The sequence below is a fragment of the Arctopsyche grandis genome, chromosome 2 (genome assembly GCF_051622035.1).
Source record: "Arctopsyche grandis isolate Sample6627 chromosome 2, ASM5162203v2, whole genome shotgun sequence".
Classification (NCBI taxonomy): Eukaryota; Metazoa; Arthropoda; class Insecta; order Trichoptera; family Hydropsychidae; genus Arctopsyche; species Arctopsyche grandis.
Genome location: NC_135356.1, coordinates 12,676,462 through 12,701,696, shown reverse-complemented (window position 1 = coordinate 12,701,696; position 25,235 = coordinate 12,676,462). Strand labels below are relative to the sequence as shown.

The 25,235-nt window shown below is 35.4% G+C and overlaps 2 protein-coding genes across 2 annotated transcripts; one reads left to right on the top strand and one right to left on the bottom strand.

The window, feature by feature from the left end:
- Nucleotides 1–2,600: 2,600 nt before the first annotated feature.
- Sdhaf3 (Succinate dehydrogenase assembly factor 3) lies at nucleotides 2,601–3,872 on the top strand. The gene is made up of 2 exons (XM_077445916.1): nucleotides 2,601–2,902; nucleotides 2,978–3,872. The coding sequence occupies exons 1-2, from the start codon at nucleotides 2,729–2,731 to the stop codon at nucleotides 3,137–3,139; spliced, it is 336 nt and encodes a 111-aa protein (XP_077302042.1). The 5' UTR covers nucleotides 2,601–2,728; the 3' UTR covers nucleotides 3,140–3,872.
- A 5,586-nt stretch (nucleotides 3,873–9,458) lies between these two features.
- Nucleotides 9,459–11,542, bottom strand: frc (UDP-sugar transporter UST74c fringe connection). Its single transcript, XM_077445915.1, has 2 exons — nucleotides 10,396–11,542; nucleotides 9,459–9,693 (listed from the first exon to the last, which is right to left on the bottom strand). Exon 1 carries the CDS (start codon nucleotides 11,390–11,392, stop codon nucleotides 10,406–10,408), a length of 987 nt encoding a protein of 328 aa, XP_077302041.1. The 5' UTR covers nucleotides 11,393–11,542; the 3' UTR covers nucleotides 9,459–9,693; nucleotides 10,396–10,405.
- Nucleotides 11,543–25,235: the final 13,693 nt, after the last annotated feature.

Sequence of the window (25,235 nt, the reverse complement as noted above, 5' to 3'; positions counted from 1 at the left end):
TATTACGAATAAGGTATTATATTCCAAACAGTATTTTAATTGTATTATGTAATGTGTGTAGTTTTTTAATTTTTATATTATGTTTCAAAAATCTCAAAAAGGGAAAAAATCCTCTTATTTTTATATGTAATATATGATTTTATCATTTGAAAAATGCTTCTCATGGGATTAATGATTGAAATTTTATTTTTATTTGTTTAAATGTTTAACATTTTTTTTAAAATTTTATTTCAATAACGTTATTCGAAATTAGACGTGTACAATGGTGATAATTGTGCGAAAGACTGATGTGGAATGAAGCAAGATTTTTTATACAATTAAACTTTTAAATTGGTGATAAATAAATAAATTAAAAAAAAATGCATCCGGATGAAGCTTGCAACTGAATTTGATAATTCGTGCGTTAAACTTTGTATCATTGAAAACAAGTATGTATGTATGTGCCTGAATACAGCTGCTTCCTTCCACCGGATGACTTTTTGATTCATCAGCAAGAAATTAATATTTCCAATTTTATAAAATTTCAGTCTTAGAACATACATACATATAATACTTCGTCAAATTCATATCATAAAAAGAATCTGATATTTTTATTCAATTTTCAATGGCTCTCTCCCTGTTTGAAACTCCCTAGTTTCCGTAGATATACCATTATATATATATATGTATATATACATATATGTATGTAGAAGTTGTCAATATATTGATCTATGCAAGATAGAATTTAGTTAAATATCATACGATTTAATTATACGTATATTATGTAAACAGATAGTTTATTGAAATATGAATGTATAAAATATATATATTGAAATGCGTCATTTTGAATTTGTTATATTTTTAAGTGCTTTTTATTTTAACACATTGGCGTCTGCTTGATTTGGCATAAAAATGATATCTTTGCTACGCGTATAGCGAAATTGGCGCGCATATAAAACTGTGATTCTGCGCAAAATTTTTCAAAATTGAAATAATTGATTGTGTATGTGATAACTTTCTGATTGCATTTCATTGATGGAATCGATATTATTATAATATAATATACGCCACTCGTCGAGAACCGGCGAAATGAACTACTCACATTGCTAGGCGCCAACGTGTTAATTTTTAAGGCTGATTATATTAAAATATAATTGTATATTTTTTTTGCAATGCCGTTTTTGTCGCTTAATTTTTCAACTTTTTCAAGGATAAAAAATAATCGCTGCTTTAAAACATATATATCACAGTGATTACTTGCTAGTGTTTTACCATTATGAATTATATATAAAACTATGTGTTTTGAATAAATTGTAATTGAAAAATGCATGTTTTTTATTTAAAAATTCCCGTAGATGTAATTTACTATCCTTAATTCATTTTGATTGAGACCAAGTTTATACAATTCAAATACGTAATAGTTTTTGATATTGTAATGGAAGAAAATGGCTTTAGATAAGTCCAATATACTGTAAGGCTTTATTTAAAGTGATCTACATATGTACATACGGTTCGGTGATAACATCCCAAATGTGAATCGCTAGCGACCAGGATAACTGCAGCAAATGCTTTTTTTTTTTACGAAATTCGGGCAGTTTTCTGTACGGCAATTTTTCTGTGCGACAGAATACCGCGCGGGCGATTTTCGTAGCGGCAGTTATCCTGGTAGCGATTCACATTTGGGATGTAACCATAGATATATAATACACATAGATGGGGCCTGACGTGTGATTTTGGTCGGAGATCTTGTCTTCACTAACTGAGGGGTGCGGGGGGTTTAACTAGCGGGGAAGTTGGGAAAAAAAAGGTTTTTTTCCCTACGACGCAGCAGTACCTACCTACCTACTGAGAGAAACTGTGCATGCGCCAAAAAGGAGACCAGTATAAAGCGTGATGGCGGATCTAGTGTATTATAAATCAATGGATGTAACCCATACATACATATACATTACATTTACACACTTGACTTACAGATTGTATTTTATTTAATTTATAATTTTTAATGACCCGTGTTTCATATTACTTATCTTCCAATTAAAAATAAAAACGGGATAATGTGATAAAGGCCCAATGTTTTTATAAGATTTTTCAAAGCTGTCAATTTTCTATTACACGTAGCAATCAGTGTAACTGTATAATTTTCACCAAAACACACGACAACCAACAAGCTGTTCATTTGGATCATGATAGCAATTCGTTTTTCATAATTCAATAGGGGAACTATAATACAATTGATGGACATTTTATTTTTAAGGTTAGAAAATGAGAACTCTTTGACTTTTGTACCCTCGATGGTGCTTACTAAATCATAAAAATGTACTAATTCATCACCATCAATTGGCATTCATGCATCATTTTAATTGGTAAACGGACTACTAGTCATATGTGAACCAGTCACAGGGCAACCGGTCGCTCTAGATCGGTCACACGTGATCACCCGGCACACTAAAACTGGTCATGAGAAAACTGGCCACACCCTAAAATCGGTCAACCAGTTTTCTCGTGATCGATTTTAGGGTGTGACCAGTTTTAGTGTGACGTGTGACCGAGCTAGAGCGACCGGTTGTCCTGTGACTGGTTCACATTTGACTAATAATCACCGAACCATTTTAATTAAAATTGATGTAAAAAAAATTGAAGCACTGGTCGATGTTGAGCCATTGTTACGGCCAAATTTCATTTTGACAGTCGACTGATGACATAACAAAGTGAATATAACGTCAGTCTTGCGTTGATTTTTAATGCGGAAATGTCTCTCACGAAGCTCCAGAGCACTCGGATGCTGTACAAGGCCATCCTCCGTCTTCACAGAGGCTTACCATTGGAGATGAAAGCACTCGGAGACGAGTACGTCAAGGCCGAGTTCAAAAGACACAAAAAATGCTCAGACGCGGAAGCCAACTTGTTCATGAATGAGTGGACTGTGAGTATCTTCATATAACCTTGAAATTGTTTTAATTATTCAATTCATTTGTTTTATTTTATTTGATTTTTTTAGGATTATGCCATAACGCTAAGTAAACAGCTCGGCTTGAAGGGTATGAGGAGGATGAAGATTGGCAGCGAAATGGACCCTCGGCTGGTGGATCAGATGCGGGACGAGCAAGTGGCGCAACTGTACGAGCTGATGAAGGCGACCAAATTGGAAGAGAACGGTTGATATCGATAGGCGGACGTTGCGCGAGTCTGCGATCATTAATGTGTATTATCATGCAAAGCGAGTTTTGTTTTTCAGTATGAGAATGTGATTTATGTAATAATATATTAGTACAATTGTTATGGTTTTTTTACTCGAACCCAATAGTGAGACGCGTCAATCGCTAAGCACATTTAAATCAAATCGCTCGCTGCCAAATTGTTCATGAATATGTATATGTATGTATGCAAAATTTGTTACAAATAAATTACACCGATTCCTCGCTTTACGGAACCGAATTAATGCTTTCTTGCTCGCTCGATTGTGTTCCGTAAAGTCGAAGGATTTGTGTTTTGTAAAGCGCGAGCTTGTTTTCTTCGCCGTTGGCTGTGAAATGATGATGATTGTTTTATTGTGATGATATAATTTAATTCTGAAATAATTCAACTTCCAGATATTACTCTTTAATTTCATTGTAACAATTTGAGGAAATTTATTATAACAGGATTTGACTATTTGAGTTTATGAAATAGAAATATTGACTCGACCATTATCTAAGCATTTCATAATGTCCTTAAAAATTGTTTAATTATTTTCTAATTCTTTTAATTAAAATTGTAAAGTTTCAAAACGATTGGAAGACTGTAGGAATAAATACTGAATCGTTAGCGAAGTGAAACATAGAAAAGTCTAGTAAAAAAAAGTTTTCTAAAAACAAGGCTTCTATAAGTTTTGTATATAAAAATATTCAGACTATAAATACAAAAAAATAAAATACTTATTGGTTATATGGGCGGATCTGAGTATAGAGTACAGGTATTCCTCGATTTACGACGGAAACACGTTCTTGCACTTCGGTCATAGTTTGAATTTCATACAAAACGTCAAAATTTATCAATTTTATTCACTTCAAAATGTGCATATTTACTAATTTCTCGAAAATATACGCCATTTAACTTCTTCCAAGACTTGGCAGTGGCGTAACAACAGCCCATGATTTAATGTTTAAAAAATTTAATGGTAATTTTGAAAAATAATTTTCTGATAATCGGTGATTTCTTTTGGTCATAAGTCGAGGACTACCTGTATACACACTTACACTAACACATAAAAATACACGGCAGTTACACGAATGGCCTCTAGGTGTCGCAAACAGTTGAAGTAAAGTGACAGTATGCAACCAGTGATTGACGTTATATCGAACAATATGGATAAAAATCGAAAACGATTTTATTTAAGATACGTTTGAAGACATTCTCTCTGCAATAATGCAATACTGGCCAATACTCCACCAGAACATGTGTAAGGCCTTCCTCGTATAAAATGTAATAAATAAATAAATATGTGAAATTCATAGACAGATGATTTATATATTAGGTCGTCCCGGAATTAATGTCGTTTTTTATAGTAAAATTCAAACTTAATTTTTTAAATTATTTACATCAAGATATATGTATATCATCAAGAGTCAACATTGGATTTGCTTCGATATCAGCCTTTAGAGATGCTTAATCTTCTTGAATGCACCGTCCACTTCGAGGCTCGTTATCCAAGCTCAGATTGCCTGATTGAAATTTCTTAAACCAACAATGACACATTCTTCACATCCAGTATATCGCCGTATATGTTGCAAATGAATTTTGAAGCCTCTACGGCACATTTTTCGCGTGAAACAACAATAACATATTGCTCCTTAAATGAGCTTCTGATGGATACATCTCTATCATTTTTTGTGGATCAGGTACAAAAGATTTTTTTTGTTCAAAAGGAACGCATGGAATCCAGAAGAAGAAAAAAACACAAGACAAGTCTTCAATGGTCAACGAACCGAAAGAGACCCGAGTCAAAATTGCATATTACAAAAACGACATTAATTCCGGGAATACCTAATATATATATACATATGTATGTAGGTGTGTATAATAAAATAATTTGTCAATCTTCGGTTGTTAACAACAACTAGAGGCCATTAATTTCATTGCCATATATTTGTTTGAGTTGGCATAAGTGTGTATACTCGATGCTCAGACGCGTCTGTATAACCAATAAGTATCAAAAAAATAATAGTCACATATGCAGTGGCGTAACTGGAAGGGGGGGGGGGGGAAGTATTGATATCCCGGGTACACCAATTTTAAGGGCAAAATATTAAATTGTCGAATTTTATAGTAACATAGGTTTATTTCGAAAAGTGCAATGAGAGTGGGTGACGAATTAGTCAACAAACTTCACCAGTCTTTCTAGGCTTTGTATTGAAAGCAATAATGTGGCGCCAGATTTGAGCCCAACCATAGGAGCGAAAGTAGCATTTTAAGAAAATGCTTTCTATATATACAGTGGCGGCTCGTCCATTTGGGCTGCAGCCCTCCCAATATAGTACATATCCATTATATTCTTGTCGTCCATACGGGGGCTGCAGACTTCCCAGTACAGTACATATGATTGCTATTTTTGTTTGTATTTGGTCACCGGATGGTCAACGAGCTACTACAGCTCCTCACTTTGGATTTTCACGAGCCGCCACTGTATATATATATATATTATATTTTGTGTCTGAACGCTTGAAAATCCTATACATTAATAAAGTACAGAAATTCTTGTATTTACTGTATTTAAAATTATACGATATATTTTTAAAAATCGAGATCATTTCGCCGTCGTCAGTCAAGAAGACATCATCAACGTTTATAATATGTATTTGTTTCTTAGCAAATTCTATAATTCGACAAATATGATGAAAGAGGGGGGGGGGGAGAGGGCGCAAAAAAAAGGTGTTCCCCGGGCGCTATTTATCCTCATTACGCCACTGCACATATGACCAGTTAAAAAAATTTTGGAATAAAAAGAAAATTTTAAAGGTCATCATGATATGTATGATTGAAAAAATAATTACATAGAATTTTTGTATAAAAATTGCTCCAAATTGTTTTTGCATGTTGATTGAAATGTAAATATTGAATGTGGATTTGAAGAAAAAATAAGAAGATGAAATTTGTTTCGTACTTGTCTTTAGTAGAAATTCACAACATTTATTTCACACTTTATATATGTCTAAAAAATACATTAGAAAGTTTCACTGGTAGTTCAAGATAAAATTAAATTTTTCCATATATAGAAAATAATAACTGCCAGCTTTGCGCTGTTGAAATGTGCACTATATATAAAATAAAGTTAAAAATCATGGCAATGAATGAACAATCAAAATACTTCGTCATGCGGTCATAAAAATGGCACCGATACATATTGCACAGTAAAATACATATTGCAATAATATTAAAATACATACTACAATACATATTGCACAGTAAAATTAATTATTTAATTGTATAAATGCAACTAATACTTAAAATATAATACATTTGTAATGATTTTCAATAGCATCGAAGCGATCCACTGAAAAACATTTCTGTGAGCGAAAAATTTCAAATAATACTGTGAGTCAGTTTAAAGCAACTAAATTGCCACATTGAAATATTCGGTACAACGACCTGCAGATTTGACACATATAAGAAAATAAATCGAAAAGTAAAGACAATTTTTACAGCGAAAAAGTTCTATCAAAGACCAAATTTTCCACTTTGATTTCTTGTAACAGCAAAAATCAGATCAATACCGACATTTTTACACAAATGTAATACCAGTAGCTTCCCTAGGCCCGTGTGGTCTGCACCGGGAGACACCAAATTGTTCCAACTCGACATATTCGTTGTATGACGATCCTCGAGCGGCTACACGCCTCATTGGAATTTCGGTATATATACAGATTTCTGTATATATACAGCTTCCTGTATTTATACAGCTACCGCGAAATCCGTCTGGTGCAGCTATATATAGCATCAAATATGAGTCATAATTGGCTTTTGTTCAAATTCCTGAGAAATCAATGTATGTATCTAAAGGTAAGAAGGTTAACTGATTCAATCTGACAGAGACGCAATCCAGAAATAACGTATGCACTAAGCTCTTATGGCGCTTTTCTCTCATAAGTCATAACAATTGAAAAATATTAATAATTGATAAAATATATACACTACAAATAGACACTACCCCTAGTGACGCAACCGGTAGTACGATATGATCATCTTAAGAGTCTTCTAATTGCCTTTACTTGTTGATTTATACTCGACAGAAAGAATTAAGTAAACATTACATTACATATACATATTATTTTAAGTAAATATAAGTAGTTAAACACTCGAGTGAGTTCCCTGCAATCGCAATTCATAGCGCGCGTACAAAGATATGTGATATTTTTTGCCGTCGCAAATGTGTGCAACACACTACATTGTCTTTTATTACATGTTTTATAAGATTCTCGCTTACGGTAACAAAATTACATTATATTATAATTATTGTTAGTGGACAGTCTTCACATGGAAACAAATAAGTGGTTAGTTATTTTGTGATAATATATAAATATAAGCGTATACAGTGGAAAACAACGAGTCGATAAACGACTTCCGTTATTACATAATAAAAAAAAAAAATTAAACAAAAACGCTTATACAAAAAACATATATGACTATATAAAAACGCAAAAACTACACGTTTAAAAGTGAATAGTTTATATGTCTGTTTTTGGAAGTTGAGCCTCACTACGTGTCTAAGTTCAATTTAATTAAACAACCTTTTCAGTGTCGAATCTAGCCCGTCACGATAATGGCATCGATAGGCCTGCTCCTAGAGTTGTCAATAGGGATTGCAATTTACCGTCAAAATAATTATCAACGAACAACTAGATTGAACCGTAAATAATTAAAAATAAAACATACAAATACATAAAAGTCTATTCGTAATAATAACACTGAGCAACAAAAAAAATTACCAGAGCGGAGACTAACCAATCTTTACTAACTTTGACCCACTGAATTCGAATATAATAATGATTTTTGTTGGTTGGTGATCGTTTACGAGATATGAGCGTTTAAAAAAATGCGCGATTTTTACAGTTTTTTGGCTTTTGCGGTCTTTAACTCAAAATCTAGTATTGCTGTGCTCAAAGTGAGTATTGGAATCAATGGTCAGATGTTTTTCCTATTGATTGTGATATTTTATTGCTTTAAAATACTTATAATTAATTGTCTAGCGAATTTTAAAAGTCAAAAATATATTTTTTTTTCCGTGCTATTTTTCATTTATTTGGCTAATTTTTTATTTCACCACGTTTATAAGGATTGGTTTTTTGGTATACACAATTTCGTTGTGTATATGGTTATATACACAACGAAAGCATTTAAATTGCAATTACCGCTTGAGTTAGTACGTTTAGATAAAAAAGAAAAATATTGAGATAGAAAACCAATCCTTATAAACGTGGTGAAATAAAAAATTTGCCAAATAAATGAAAAACAGCACAGAAAAAAAAATATATTTTTGACTTTTAAAATTCGCTAGACAATTAATTATAAGTATTTTAAAGCAATGAAATATCACAATCAATAGGAAAAACATCTGACTATTGATTTCAATACTCACTTTGAGCACAGCAATACTAGATTTTGAGTTAAAGACCGCAAATGCCAAAATACTGTAAAAATTGCGCATTTTTTTAAACGCTCATATCTCGTAAACGATCACCAACCAACAAAAATCATTATTATAGTCGAATTCAGTGGGTCAAAGTTAGTAAAGAAGGGTTAGTCTCCACTCTGGTAATTTTTTTTGTTGCTCAGTGTAATCATAATTAAAACGGTTCGGTGATTACTAGTCAAATGTGAACCGGTCACAGGACAACCGGTCGCTCTAGATCGGTCACACGTTATCACCCGTCACACTAAAACTGGTCACACCCTAAAACTGCTCACGAGAAAACTGGTCACACCCTAAAATCGGTCACGAAAAAACTGGTTGACCGATTTTAGGGTGTGACCAGTTTTCTCGTGACCAGTTTTAGTGTGACGGGTGATCACGTATGACCGATCTAGAGCGACCGGTTGTCCTGTGACTGATTTACATATGACTAGTAGTCCGTTTACCAATGAAAACAACCATCTGATCGCATTTATTACGACTTGGTTGGTCTGTGTTGCCACTCTGAAGCATGAAAATAATCAAATTCAAAAGTACCTAAATCCATTTGTAATGCAAAAATATACCTGTATATGTACTTTATTCGCGATAAAATAATTTCCGGTAAATCGGTAATGCAATCTCTAGTTGTTGGCTTAGAAAACATACGACAAATCGGACTCGAGTCTATTTCAAATATGACTCGTAGACGTAAGCAAGTCACAATCAGTCGATGGATTCTGATTTGTCGTATGTTTTCATATAAGATCAGGCCTGGTGTTGGATATGAACTGACTGTGCTCCTAATATCTTACGAGTAAGCTGTTTTTTTTTTAAATAATATTAACCATTGATTTGATGAAACATGTTAAATGTTCTCTTACAAACTAAGTTTTTCTAAATCGTTAATAGTAGAGAGACAATGCCCGTTGAATATGAAGTCAAATCAATTCGATGAGAAGATTCTTGATATAATTCTAAATTATTCTAATCACCGTTGCATATCATATATGCATGTACAAACAGTGGACAAAATAAAAAAGGTTGCTTTGTTTTAAGAAGAGTTTCATCTCCCAAACTTACTAAATGCTAATCATCTTCTACTATAGAGGTGCTGAATCAGTATGAGTGATTGAGGATGGAACTTTTTTGACTTTATGAATAGCTCAGATCAATTCAGTTAAACAAAGCTTTCACTCCAACCAGACCCGGCCTGAGGGTATATGGCGCCCCTAGACAGAATTTGCCAAAGGAACATGTTATTGCGGAACATATTTTTAAAAACACATACATAAAATTTAGAAAATATCTTTCATTCCATTTGATTGGTTAAGATATTTAATTTCGTGAAGCAGTATTTTATCAGAATACAATCCTAAGAAAATAATCCCTTGAATATAAAAAATCAAATAATATAAATATAAAATATTTTATAAGTTCAAAGACAGCCAATTTTTTTTTCAATTTTATAATAAAAAAAAGTAAAAATGGCACGTGCCTAGTCTGCTGGAGCTTTGAGACAACCCTGATTTTAACTTAATATTAGATATCATTCAAGTGATTTCGATTTCTTCTCGTTATTACTAAAATTTTAATTCTTGATTTTGAAACCCAAAGTGCAATTCGATTATATTGAATATTAGTAAGTATAAAATTTAAAGTCTACAATCATCTTCCATTAAAGTTGGCTGATGTATAAATATAATGCTGCTCTTTGGGATTCATTGAAAAAGTCTTCTTTAGCTCAGTTCTGGAGATGAAACCATTCATACATACATATATTTAAACTACTTCCGACTTAGCCTCGGATGATTCCTTCAACGGCTTATAACTTTGGGTGCTCGGCTTCTTCCTGAACGTGAAGTACGTATACAGTATACTACCGAAAACGCTTATATTTAAACCGACAAAATTCACCCAACTGAAGACATAATCGCCTCCGATCACCATACCCAAATACGTCACCGAGATGTTCTTCAAACAGCCGATGATGGTCGTGGTGAGAGCGCCGTTGTAGAGCGTACACAGCATCACACCGTAAGACAGCACGAACCCCATTACACACGAGAGCAAAAACTGCGATAAGAATACGGGATCGGACCAGTGCTCGTAAGCATACGAGGCGTGCAAATCTCCAGTAGCATACGCTATTCCGACAGCGGGCAAGATCATAAACAGACAATTGTAGTACATGAGGCCGTATTTTCCGAGCTCCCTGGAGTCGAGCTTCTTCTTCACATACACACCATTGGTGGCCGTGAAGAAGTCGTTCGACAATACCAAAACGTATCCGGAGAGCGTGTAGGTGACATCATCCGCAGCTGCTATTAGAGCTCCGACTACCATAGCGGCCACGTTCAGTTTCACCGCCAACGACGGCCTCACGTTGAGAACTATCCGTTCGGCTATCATCGTCATTAGGATGCTGAAGCGTCTGAGAGCAGTGAACATAGGTAAGCTGAGTTGTTTAGTGCCTCCTAAGCCGGTGATCATGTTTCCGAGGTAGATGACGGGGAGTGGCCATATCTTGCGGACAGTGTCCCGTCCGAACGATGGGAATTTTACTATGCCGAATGATCTCGATAGGAATAGGACTATGATGGTTGTGATCATCTGGCCTAGGCCGAGTGCCTGATAAGAGGGGAAGTGGTGGGTGGTGAGCACCATTTTGTTGACCACTGTTATCAGGAACGAGGCTGCTCCATAGAGGATGGCGCTGAAGATCTTGGGTTGAAGGTTGGGGGCTTCCGTGTCGTCGTCGTCAGACATGTTGATGAGGTAATAGTAACGAGGGAAGGGTCAGGGGCGTGGATGAATCGCTCGAGTGCGTCCGCGACGTGACATTACTGTCATGGTGGGTGTCAACGTTGACAGCAGCGCTCGTGACGCACTGCCGCCAGCACTACTCGACTACGTGTGATCGATGTACGGTTGGTGCACCTGGCACATGTCAGCTCGCGATAGTTGCATGCATAGCCTCGTACCCATTTGCGACAGTGACACTAACTAATTTAACAAACGTTCTTTTATATGATTAACGCTACAAAATAAATGTTTTTATTGCAAAACAACCAAAGTATACCGTCAAAATTTCAATATTTGAGCCCAGGGGCGTCATTACAGCTTTTCCCAGTGGGGGGTAAAATTTTTGTTGGTTTAGTATTATAATTCAAATTCATAATAATAAATTAAACCAATGCATCCCAATTGCTTTCATGTCACGACCCCCTAAATTTGAAATAATTAATTCGTTAAAAAATTGTTTTTCTAGTTAAAAGGTTTATTTGGCAGTAATTATTACAATTATAATACACATATTTATATTCAGTACAAAATTTGCTTAAAAACATTTTTTTTGAATAAAAACTATACAGACATGAAACAATTTGATGCGATAGATGAGGTTGCATGTTTTTACATACAAAATCGATATCGGGTTCAATGTCATAAAGCATCTTCCAACGTCTCCGTGAAAGGGCATGACCTTTGCTTATTTTATACATACCTCCTTTACGTTTTTAATATAAGTAATGACGAAAATGTAGTCGCGAAATGGAATAAGAGTTACCAGGGCTTTTTTTCCAATAGTAGGATATTTTTGCTGTCGCCTTAACCAAAATTCTGAAATACTTTTTTCATTAAATTCCACTTCAAGCAAATTATCTGATCTGATACCGATCAACTCTTCTTGGGGTGTCCACGTAATATGATCATATTTTAAGGACTTGGCAAATGGTGTTCTTATCCAATTGTTCCTTTTATCCTAATTCAAGTTTGGGAAATATTTTTTTGAAAAATAGTATCCATTCGGCCATGTGATCAAGTATAACATTTTTCACTGAAGTCGACAGTGATATTTCATTATTCGTGAGAAAATCATTCAAACACGAAAACATCTCCGTGCATCCTTGACTAATACCTTTTGACCACAAAGAAAGCTTTTGTTGGAAAGTTTTCATATAATGTGTTATTATATAACAGACTTAAATATATACATTCCCTAAATATGTAAGTGGAAAAATATTCATATGCCCTTAATTACTACAGTGTCTTGTCCATTCGTTCACCATACAAATACGCTACAGTAAATTAAAACTACATTAAAACATTACTAAAAATATTTAGCCCTCCTTTAGAAAATTTTCGGCGGGCGCCCATGCTTCCAGCCCTATTAGCATTGATCAATTACATTTCCTGGCCACAGTGTCATATTGGAGTGACTTGTGAAGAAACTGTGGTATAGTTGTGTTTTAAATAAATAAACAAATGTTAAACACAATGAGGATGAATTAAAAATATAATAATGTAGGTATGTATATTAAAATGAGATGCAAATAGATTTAAAAATAAGAGAGGTTTTAAAAAAAATTACAGAACAAATTAAAAATCCGTAAAAAAAGGCGTGCCGCGCCGCTTTGTGGCGCCCCCCATGTCTGGGCGCCCCCCCATGTCTGGGCGCCCCCCCAAGTCTGGGCGCCCCCCCAAGTCTGGGCGCCCCCCCAGGTCTGGGCGCCCCCCCAAGTCTGGGCGGCCCCCAGTCTGGGCGCCCCCCAAGTCTGGGCGCCCCCCCTGCATTGTGGGGTCGGCGGGCGCGGTAGCTGCGCCATTGCTTCTCTCTCGTTCTTGCGCCTCCTTCTTGCGCATCACTGTTGACCCGAACGTGTCGATAATGTCCTAAGCTTCCATCTTTTCTGATAATTTTTTACCCAAGTTTTCAGGCGAAGTCACTCCAATTTCCTCCAGTTCTATTTTTTCTATGGCCCAAGAAGATTACGCAGAGCACACGAACAGGGTGTGCTCTGCGTAATCTTCTTCGGCTTCGCAGTGGTGGCATTTCATTTCGACGTCCTTTCTGATCTTGTGGAGGTACTTGCCGAAAAAGCCGTGGTCCGTCAGCAGCGGTGTCAAGTGAAAACTGATGTCTCCATGCTTCCTCGCTATCCATCCCAGTGCGGCAAGTGTGAACGTCGTCTTGTCCGCGAATCTTATGTTAGAAATCTTTCTGCCGCTTATTATTGTTCCACTTTTCCATCCATCGAATACTCTTTTCATTATGTATTCCCCGGTAAACGGATTATTGCGCAAATAGCGATCGCATGCACGTCAATCGTCGCCACAAAAATCACGAATACGGAATATATGGCACTCGAGTTCTCGGTAGTACAATATTTCGCGTGTGTTAATTTCGATTGATGGAGTTTTTGGGTGCCACATTTTCAGTGATTGAGATTTTAGTGACGTACGCGTGATCGCTTATCACTTATTTTAATTCTATATGTCCAGAATCTCGGAAAAGCAGAATAAACGCACATGTATTTTTAAATATTGTTAAACGAAAAACATTACATTAAACATTTTGTGAAATATTTTTCAAAATGAAAACAAGTGGACTTATGCCACTTTTAAATTATAACAGCTCATTTGTTTAGTGTTCTGTTGCACAAAAAATAAACCTTGGCTTAATATATAATTTTTTTTTTCGTATTTCCTAGTTGGCAACCCAAGTGCAAAGAGATAATTGACCACAGTTCCTTTCAGTCTTTTGATTTCTGCAAACAGATTTTGCATACTCCACGAGCACTAATTTCCAGTCAGTTTCTTTTTTCGTGATGAGGTTCATAACTGCACTAATTCCACGTTCTACTAAATAGAAATACGGCAATATTATCAAGAGCTGATATCTGTTTTTGTAATCATAATTTGTGATATCCTTGTTCAAACATTGGTTTCAGCTCCTCATTTGTGGAAAATTCATTAAATTGCTCCTGTATTAATATGAATTGCTACTGGCAAAAAGGTCCAGCACCCAATTTGGGATAACCAAGTGGAGAATGTCTTCAAATTTTTGGCTGAGGTCAGAATGAAGAGCCATTAAGTGTTGACAATAAGCAAGCAAGTCTTCATTTCGTTTTTGTAATTTTGAAAGATAGAGAAGTTTTGTTTGCATAGAAAAATATTTGCAACAAACGCGGATATTATACTTTTAGTTTTGATTAAATTAAATTTATGTGTCACAAATATTTTTTTTATATTAAATCTTTCGCGGACTCTCCTCCCCCGACGTTGTCTACTTATCCTCAAATTATTTTTAATTTTCCACAGACCCCCTTATTGGTCACAAGTACCCCTGGGGGTACGTAGGAACCGCTTTGGGAACCACTGCTCTAAGATATTCATTTAGGCTGGTATCGTAATTGTTTTTTATGAAACATTATTTTATATTCACGTCATTTTCTTTGTAGAATTGATCTTTATTGATTTTCTTCCTCTTCTCCAAGGGTGAAATCAACATATTCAATCCTTTGCGGATGTAAGTTCATTCGTTTATCATTTTCAACTGGGTTTTTTCCATTCCAATACAAACTTCCTCGACTTGACTTTGCTTCGGATTGAGATTGATTTTTTATGATCATGTCATATTTTAACTTTTAAATGCAACTGTCTAACTAGTACTTATTGCCGTGACCTTCCCTTTGCTTAAATTTAAATAAAAGTCGCAATTTTATAAAAATAAGTATATTTATAATAAATTTAAAATTAAAACAATGACTATTAATTTCACTTAAGTAATTATTAAAATTATAGTGTTTCGCTAATAATATACAATTAACTTAATAAGGTACTGAAGTGATCAAGTATACCACTTTATCCACGCTGTTACTTCTTTAAATGCTCATACAAAGACGAAATCTTCATACTCGAAGTCAAGTCTATCCTGCAGCCTGTCCCCAAACTTGTACCTGCCCCTGCCTATCGTCGAGAGTTTATTGGATGTCATTGGTGCTTTCGTTGATGTTTTGGGAGCTTCTACAAGAACCGGGATAGGTTCTACAACCTTTGCCCGTTGTTTTTTGTCACTGCTCTTCTTCTTTGACTTCCTTGGTGTCTTAGAAGTATTTGCCTCGACTGTAGCTATTGTGGAACTGCTCACTGCAGGTCGGGGTGTAGTTGGGCTCGATGGTTTTACTACTTTGATTTTTTTAACGACAGAGCTACTTTCAGCTGCTACCATCATCGGTGCTTCTACTACTCTATAACTATTATTAGAAGAGTCTGGGATCGCAGAAGAACTTTTATAAGGTTTAGGCGCCATGACGCTGTAGTAACTGTCAGATGATGGATATGCTATTATGTCTAAGTCTGATGCCTGTGCTGCAGAATCTTGAATTTGACTTTCTAAAGTGCGAGTATCTGCCGCTTCGTGATTGATCACCATCTTGTGCTCCTGACCTCCGAAGCTTATGTTCTGTGTGGAGACTGATTTTTTGTTCTTGTTCTTTTTTCCCCCACGCCAATTCAAAACCGAAATCACATCTTTTTCATTGTTGTGATCAGTGGCTGAAGTTGTGTGTGCGTCATTTGTTCCTGGTTTAGAAGATCCCGAATAAATTTTTGTGTAGTGTTTGAAAGTCGATGGTTCTTTAGGTTCTTTATAGTTGTTGTTTATGGTTATGTGATTTCCGACAGTATAACTGTCGGAAAATGACGGCACAGTGCTATACGGCTTATTCTCAGCTACTTTGTGGAAGTGATGTTGGCGGAGACTGGAGATTTTGGGCTTTTTGTATGTCTCTGAAGTTGAATATGACACAGGTTTCCTATTGTTTTTCACTCCTTTGCTGCTTTGCTTTCCGTAATGCTTTGAAGCTTGAGACTGGACGTGATCGTAAATGTCTTCGAAGTGTGCATCAGAATTTATTGGTATTTCGTCAGTGTACTTGTATTTGTTGGAGCTCACGTTTGAAGAGCTTTTGAATGGAGTCTTATGCTCCTTCTGCTTCTTATTCTTTTTCGACGAGTAAAAGTTTTCGTAATAGGAAAGAGTCTGTGGGGCTTCTTTGTGCTTGTCGTTATCTTGAGACACCCAAGATCCTTTGCCTTCATAAGATGGCACATCGTATGTACTGAACGTGGGATTGACTCTAAATCCATGACCGGTGTACGAAGCCTTTGGTTTGCCTGGAAATTTGTTCTCGGGAATCATCGAATGTATAATCTCACCATGGTCGTGGAACATGTGATCATGGGTTGCTTCTTGCGGATCGTAGTGCATGTACTCGAGATGACCAGAAGTGCCCATCGACCCCATACCAGACATTCCTCCATAGTAATGAGATGGAGAAGCTGCTTGTACAGCCACTGAAGGATACACCGACGGTATAATCGATGGTGCCACAGAGCCATGAATGACGGGAGAATGCATGGCGTGTTGCACAGCAACATCCATTGGGACTATGGAAGTAGGAGCACCACCAGGTTGAACACCCTGAGGCGATTCATCGTAAACAACTTGGTGAATATGCTCTTCGCTGTAAGTATGAATGTGCTCTCCGTCGCCATCGACGTATTTTTCAACTCTCTTGGGCTTCTTCATTGTTTTGAAAGTATTTTGGTTGGATTTCAGATCTGAATAGAATTCACTGTGATAAGACGACGTCGGACTGGCATCCTTTTCTCCTTGAGGTTGATCTCTAATGATGATACGAGTAGGCTTCTTTTTCAAAATGATCTTCTTCTTCCTCTTCCCCTCGGATACTTTAATGACTTTGATGCGTTTGGTGGTTGGCTTGACTTCGGTGATCTTTGTAGCGGAGTAAGTCGGCGACGGTCCATAGTGTCCTCTTGCTCTATATAAAGGTTGAATATTAGGAGCGGGTAGGCCAGCTGCAGTGGATCTCCTTCCTTCAGCAAGTGGTACAAGAGTGATAGCTGAAGCTACTGCAGTGGCGGGCTCAGTAGCTGCTAGGTACCCAGATGCATACTGTTCTGAATCTGCATACTGTGGCATGAACTGGGTGGGCTGGGACATGTGCTGGGTTATGTAGACTTTCTTATGGTGGTGGATGTGCTTCACCTTCTGGGGTATGTAGATTCGAATCTTTTTCCTGAAAGAATAAACGCACAAAGAAGTACAGGTAGTGAAGGTGGTTACGGCTCGCCAGCTCCACTTTCACCTTTGATAGATCACACTATGGAAGAAATGTGCTGAAGCGTGGCACGCAAACAGCCATTGCAAAATTACATATTAGCTCGCTAATCGCCACTCAATCATTAGTGTAAACACGCAATTTCTCAGTAAATACATACATATAATTACAGAGCATATCGATTTAATTTACAATCGAAAAGAACAGCCACAGTGATGTTTAAAAAAGTAATGACGCTGCATATGACATTGACCGCAACTGGATACAAAAATATATACAAACTTTTAAAAATTTAATTTATCAAAATTATACAACCATATCCTATGTAAGATACCATAGTAATTAGCCCATTTTTACAGGCCAAAATGGTATTTTAAAATCCAAATGGCCAAAATTATATTTAAACCGGCCAATTACTGTGTTCCTATCTGCATTTATTTAAAAAAGACGCGCAACTTACGCACTGTATTATACATGAAGTACATACATATGTACATATGTATGTATGTGGTAGTTTTGAGTATTTTGGTAAATATAATACTTTACTTTTGTTTTATACTCGAATTACCTTCCGGCTGCGGAAGCTTCGGTGCCTCTGATCGAAAGGACGCAAAGTAAAATGGAAATCTGCAAGTCAAAAAACAAAAAAAAAGTTAAAATTATAAATCAATGCAATAATATCTTTAAATCAAGTTTAATTTTTTGTCCCACAAAATTACACAAGGAGTTATATAGATCACTGGCGTGCCGTGAAATTCTCCCTGTTTTTGTCGCACAGACTTACGTGTGCGCGAGCAGGATACAAGGGGGACAGGTGACGTCATACCGAGTATTATATATTGTAATATTATTATGTATTTATATTATATTATATTATAGTATTATACATTATAATATTTCTTTAAGAAATAATAAAAAAAAAAATTTAAAAAGGGGAAAGAAAATGTAAGAATATATACAGGATAACGGGTTATCTTACGCTTTAATTTTTATATTGATCCGATTTACCGGGTTATAGAAGATTTAATAGATTTTAGTAGAAAGATTTAAATAAAACTTAAATAAATAAATTAAATAAATACATAATTATAATAAAAAGTGACTCACCTGCGAAACATCAATTCTTGTTAAATGAACTCTACGTTTCTATACTTTTCTTGTTGGCTTAGTACTAGGATTATATGAAAAATTTGTAGTTAATTGAAATTAAATAAATACATACATAAAAATGCATGTACATAGTTGTAATAAACATGAAATTATTAGTCTTATTCAAAACTGATGTCAAATTACAATATTCAAATATAAAACAGGGAGTTCATTTAACGAGGATTGATGAAATCGGGCCCACCGATAAAAAGTAAGCATTCTATAATATAGAAGTGTAAACCTTGGTCTAGATGTTATGCATGACACTTTTTATTAAATCTTGCTTAATTTATAAAGATCACTGTTAATTGATTATCAATTTCAATTTTGGAATTGATTTTTTACACTTTTTTTAATCTTCCATGTCACGATAGCTACTCAAATGTAAGCATCTCAAGATTGCTTTTGGAACAATTGCGAATTCTTGAGTAGTCCTCCCCGTTTTAACGGTCCCATCTGAGCAGCTCCTTGTATATGTAGTTGATTGACGCCTTTAGGTCTTAAGGGAAAAGATAATTTGTGTGGTTCACGGGATACTAACCGCTGATAGCCAATTCATATTGTGCGGATGGGGTGTTTGTGTGCGTTGCTTGTAAAACGGCACTTGCTGATCGGCGTGTTGGACCTTGAATGACCATGATGGAATCTCGGCTCATTATTTATAACATAATATGGTGTTTACGGTCGAAAGGCTCGGTAGGCGAAATTGTCCAATGATGGCGAGCGCGTGACGGATGAAGAAAAAAAGTATTGTCAGCCGGAGTCAAGCAAGGCAAGGTACCGCCGCGCCATTGCACGACATCACTTGCACTCCGATAACACGCCATTAGATCGTCAAACTGTGTTGCCAGCTACCGTGTTACATTGTAACGAGACGTTGACATTCCGGCCGTGGCCGATGGCGGAAGGTGAACGCGTCTCGATCGCTGGGCGAGGCTGTCGCGATGGAGTGACGGGCCCGCTTCCTGAGCTATCAGCTTAAAAAGCACAATACCTATCACTAGAGGTAGGACCGGAAGCGTGACGTTTATTTTACAATTGTTGTAAATCCTTTGTAAAAAAGGTTCGGCAAACCTTTGACAATGCATTTACAACATTTGAACAATAGACAGCCCCCTCAGGGTCCGGGCTTTACCTATCACCATAGGCCGGCATGACCCTGCGCACCATTGTTCATTATAGTGAACCTATTTTTTTTGCTCTCTAGCTTTGTAGTTTGCCCTGTTTCCTGGAAAAGAGCCCCAAAACGCCCTCTTTCCTGGAAAAGGAACGCTCCACCGCCGAAGACTAATTATCACTAAGCTTCGGCGTGACAGTGCTATTTTCCAGGAAAGAGCGTTTGCCTATTATCAACCTACAAAGCTAGAGAGCAAAAAAAAAAAAAGGTAAATAGAAATTGACTACAGAGAACCCATTATGCACGCTGAGCGCCGATCACTGACTATCACCCTAAGGACATTATGATTACTATTAAGGAAAAATTTTGCCTCTTGTTAGATAATTTTGCACATGTAAAAAAAAACGCCAGCACGCATAATCTGTGCCAGGCATCGGCAAAGGCACTTGAATTAAGACATCGCTTGTCGTTAATACTTCACTTTTCTGATAACAATGTAGTGTGGAGGTGTAGAGTAAGGTGACCATTTTTATTCCATATTTACCATTTAAATCAAAACCAGGACATTTTTTCCAAAAATATATTTTTATTTCAATTATTAAAAAGAAACATTGGATAATCACAATTGAAAATAAATAAATTCATTTTCTCGAATGCTCTTATAAAATTCTGGTGAAAATTATATGTATTTAGCAAACATTTTTTAACCTTTTACAATCGAAGATTTTTTGATGTTAATATAGGACTGCCAGATTTATTGATATCCAAACCAGGACATTTTAATTGTATCCCCCCCCCAGGCACAGATATTACAAAAATGATAAAAAAACTTTGTAAAAAGCGTAAGCTTAACAAATTACATTTAAGATCCTTGCTTTTATAAACTAGTATTTCCTTTTTTTTTCCAGTTTCTTTAGTTATTTTAATATTAAATGAAATTAATTACATATTTCCAAAGAAGATTGGAATTTTTTTTTCTCAATCTTGTTTTTTTAACTATGAATGTGGATCTACGGCGAGATTGAGATTCGTGCATTTTTTTGCAGTTTCATAACTAGAGTACGGATAGCCAAGGTGCCGCTCATTGTTCCATTGTTGTAAATGCTTTGTAAAAAAGGTTCGGCAAACCTTTAACAATGCATTTACAACATTTGAACAATAAACGGCACCTTGGTTATCCGCCCTTTATTCATAACTGCAGGGGTCAGTATTTCTGAACAATGAATGATCAATGAGCAGCTCTCGAAAACCGGGACATTTGGCTGTCCCGAAAGATCCCTTTGGGACGCTGGGACGAGAGGCTTGAAACCGGGACAAACCCGAAATACTGGGACGCCTGGCAACCCTATGTTAATACTGTAAACTCGAAACGTTTTTCAGTAATTTTGTATTTTATTTATATTTTCATATATTATTATTATTTAGTATTTTATTTGTATTTTTTGTTTAAATAAAATTATTTTTAATTTTATTGACGAAAACACATACAAATGGTTAATAGAACATAACAGCCATAAAAAATAGTTTTTAAATAATTGAACAATGTAGAAAATATTTCCAAAGAACACTCATAATTCGAAAATTTATATTTCTGCAAGAAAAAATAATCACAATTTTTTGCCAGTTTGAAAAACAAAACAAATAACCCAAAACCTGTTACACTGTTTGTATTGATTAAGAGTGGCATGGCATTCAAATTTTATGACCCGTAAAATGTTGCAACATTGCACTTAGTGACAACACGTTTTGTACTTATACGAATTATTAACTTATTATTATGCATTCATTCTAAAATTATCTTTATTATCAATATATAATGTAAATTCAAAGATTTAGAGTAACTAATAAAAGCATAAATGACACTAACGTAATATATTTGAATGCCGCCACAGTGACGGCAAAGAGTTTCAACATTTAGTAGCGCTTTATCACTAAATGTCGATCGACAGGTTTCTGGTTAACATAGACAATAATGAAGTAATATTTTATCAATATTTTTGTAGGAGACATTATTTTCACCGAAGGCTTTAAAGTTCTATTACATAAAGTGTACTGGTTTTATCTCACGATTTACCAGGATAGATGCCCAAAAATACCAGTATTGTACTGGTAAAGCTATGTAGTACGAATTGTCACCTTAGTGAAGAGGGATTTCCGAGATCAGAGTAAAAGACGCACAGTAGGAATAGAGGTAGTTGATCGTTCTTGATCTGTCGGTCTGTCAGCTCCGAATGAAGCACGGACAAAACCACCGCATTATGCCCGTCAGGTAATCTCCGCACAGAGATGATTGGTCGATCAGTCGTGATACCTTATTGGTTGTTGTATACGACTCATTTATACGCTGTGGCCTTTTTGGCGAGAATGCGAGATCGGGTTATCGGCGCTAGTAAACCAGTGGTCAACGAGCACCAATCATATAATCTCTAAATTACACTATTATTCACTAAAAAGACTGTTTTAAAATTAACATATTCACTTACCCAAAACATCTTTTTAATAATCACGTATTGGTTGATTTTGACCCGAAGCCAAAAGAAGTATGTTATGGCACCCAGACTTATCATTATCGTCGACTTTTCCAACCTATCAAAATCTGCTTTTGGTATCTCGTATCTGGTAGAGGCTGTCCGGTTCCTTAACCCTTTGCCCGCGGATGACCGCTATAGAAGTCATGAGTAAAATGCCAGTAGCGAGAAGGGCTTGACTCATTTTGTAAACAAAATACTTCAGGTGTGATACCTTATTGAAAAAAAAAACTTCAGGCACTTGAATAAATCTTGCAATCAGTGGCGTGCGGTGAAATTCTCTCTCTTTTTGTCATACAGCCTTACTTAATGTGCATGGGCAGGATACAAGAGGAACAGCTTGTTCCTCTTGTTTTTTACCGCACGCCACTGCTTGCAATATATGTATGTATGTGTATCTATGGTCGAAAGCCCGATTGACAAATTCGTTAAAAAAAATACCGCGAAAGGGTAGGTGAGCATTTGGTCGCGTTGATGAACTGGTCAGTCTCATGAGTAGAGGTAGGATAGTCACAGTGCTATCCATTGTTCGGCAAACCTTTAACAATGCATTTACAACCTTTGAACAATACACGGCCCCCTCAGGCTCCGGTGACTACTCATGAGATTCGACACGAGTCTATTTAAAGACGATGAATGATTTAAAATTTATTTATTTTTTGTTGTTTTTTTTTGTAAGACTGTTGTGACGCATTGGGGTAACCTGTCAGGTCACAACGGCTATTAATTTGTTATTATTATTCTTTGTCAATTTGTAATATAGGTATTTATTATAACTTCAAACTGGTTGGGTAATTGTTTACCAGTAGAGAAGTCGTGGGTTCGAATTATCGATTCGATTATCTCGATAACACCAAGCAACATAAAATCACGATTTTTACTAACTGGAGAGGAGACGATCAATCAATCTTTACTAAGTTTTACCCACTCAATTCAAATACGAGTATTACAATGAATTTTGAAGGTTTCATCTCGTTTACGAGACATGAACGTTTAAAATAATGCGCAATTTTTACAGATTTTTGGTTTTTCAGACTTAAACTCAAAATCTAGTTTAAATCATTGTGCCAAAAATAAGTATTTAAATTAATGGTCACCTTTTTTCCTATTCATTGAGTAGTTCGTCTCTCAATCAAACACACCTTTATACCATAAAAAGCTCTCAAAGGTACTTTCATTCTTATCTATGTATGTACATATGTAGTGTACATATGTAGTGTACATATGTATGTACATAGATGCAAAAGTCGAAGTGTTCAAATGTTCATGAACATACTAGTTTGTTCACACACGATCTATTCCTTTTAGTTAAAGTGCAGACAGTCAAAAGCTATCTTAAATTAGATAACTTAGTATGTGAATTACATACGTCCAGGATTTTCCAATTTTAATCCGAATTCGATCTAAATATGATCTCAATAATTTACAACAAATCTTCACCCTTGAATTATAATTATAATAAAACTTTCCTCTTTAGAAAAGCTGACTATGCTACAATTATTCCAATTTTAAGCGATATCAATTGGAATTCACTTTTGTCCAATTTAAATATTGATTTAGCTTGTAAAAAATTTTACGATACCTTACAAAATATTATTGAATGCCACGTCCCTTTTACTCTTAAATCTAAACGTACCAAATATCCCCCTTGGTTTACATCGTCTCTTATTAAAATAATAAAAGAAAAAAACAAATTCCATAAAAAATTTAAAATTTATTCAAATCCCTTAGATTATCAAAGTTTTTCACTATTAAGAGCTCGAATTAAAAAATATTCTTTAATCTGCTTTAGAAATTATATTTCTCTTATTCAAAATAATATTAAAACTAATCCCAAATCATTTTGGTCATATATAAATTCAAAAAAAAATACCTCCTCTTCATATCCTTCCGTAATGTATTATGGAAATAAGTCGGCTTCACATGGTTCTGAAATCTGTACCATTTTTGCTGACTATTTTGACTCCACTTTCAATAGTGATTCTACCATTAACCTTTCTATCTCTAATACAGATACTTCTTCTTGTAACTTATCTACTTTTCATTTTGACTTATCTACTGTACTCAGTCACATCAACTCTCTCAATGTTAATCTTGGTGCGGGTTGTGATGGTTTGCCTTCTTTTTTCCTTGTTAAATGTGCTGTCCCATTATCTCTTCCCATAACAATCCTTTTCAATCTTTCTATGTCGAACGGTAAATTTCCTGACTATTGGAAATTATCTTACATCACCCCTATTTTTAAAAAAGGTGATAAGAATCTTATTGAGAATTACCGTCCTATATCTAAACTATCTGTCATTAGTAAAATCTTTGAAAAAATTATCTATAATTTCCTTTTCTCCAATTTCAAAAACTACATTATACCTGAACAACATGGTTTTTTTAAGGGGAGATCGGTAGAGACTAACCTGCTTAATTTCACTAGTACTCTCACATCTTATATGGACAAACGAATCCAAATAGACGTCGTTTATACGGATTTCTCTAAAGCTTTTGATAAAATCAATCACAACCTTTTACTCAATAAACTTTGGTCCCTCGGAATCCGAGGAAATTTATTTCGTTGGATCTCTTCGTATATACTAAATCGTCACCAAATCATAATTCTCAATGGTTTTAGATCATCACTTAGACATATTCCTTCCGGTGTCCCACAAGGGTCGCATTTAGGTCCCTTATTCTTTTTACTCTATATTAATGATATCTCATACATCTTCAAACATTCCTTTATACTTCTTTACGCTGATGATTTAAAAATTTACAAACCTATATACACCATAGACGATTGTCATAAGATACAAGAAGATCTAGATAGATTCTCTATATATTGTTTAAATAATGATCTTTTTATTAATCTAGAAAAATGCTCTATTTTAAATTTCACTAGA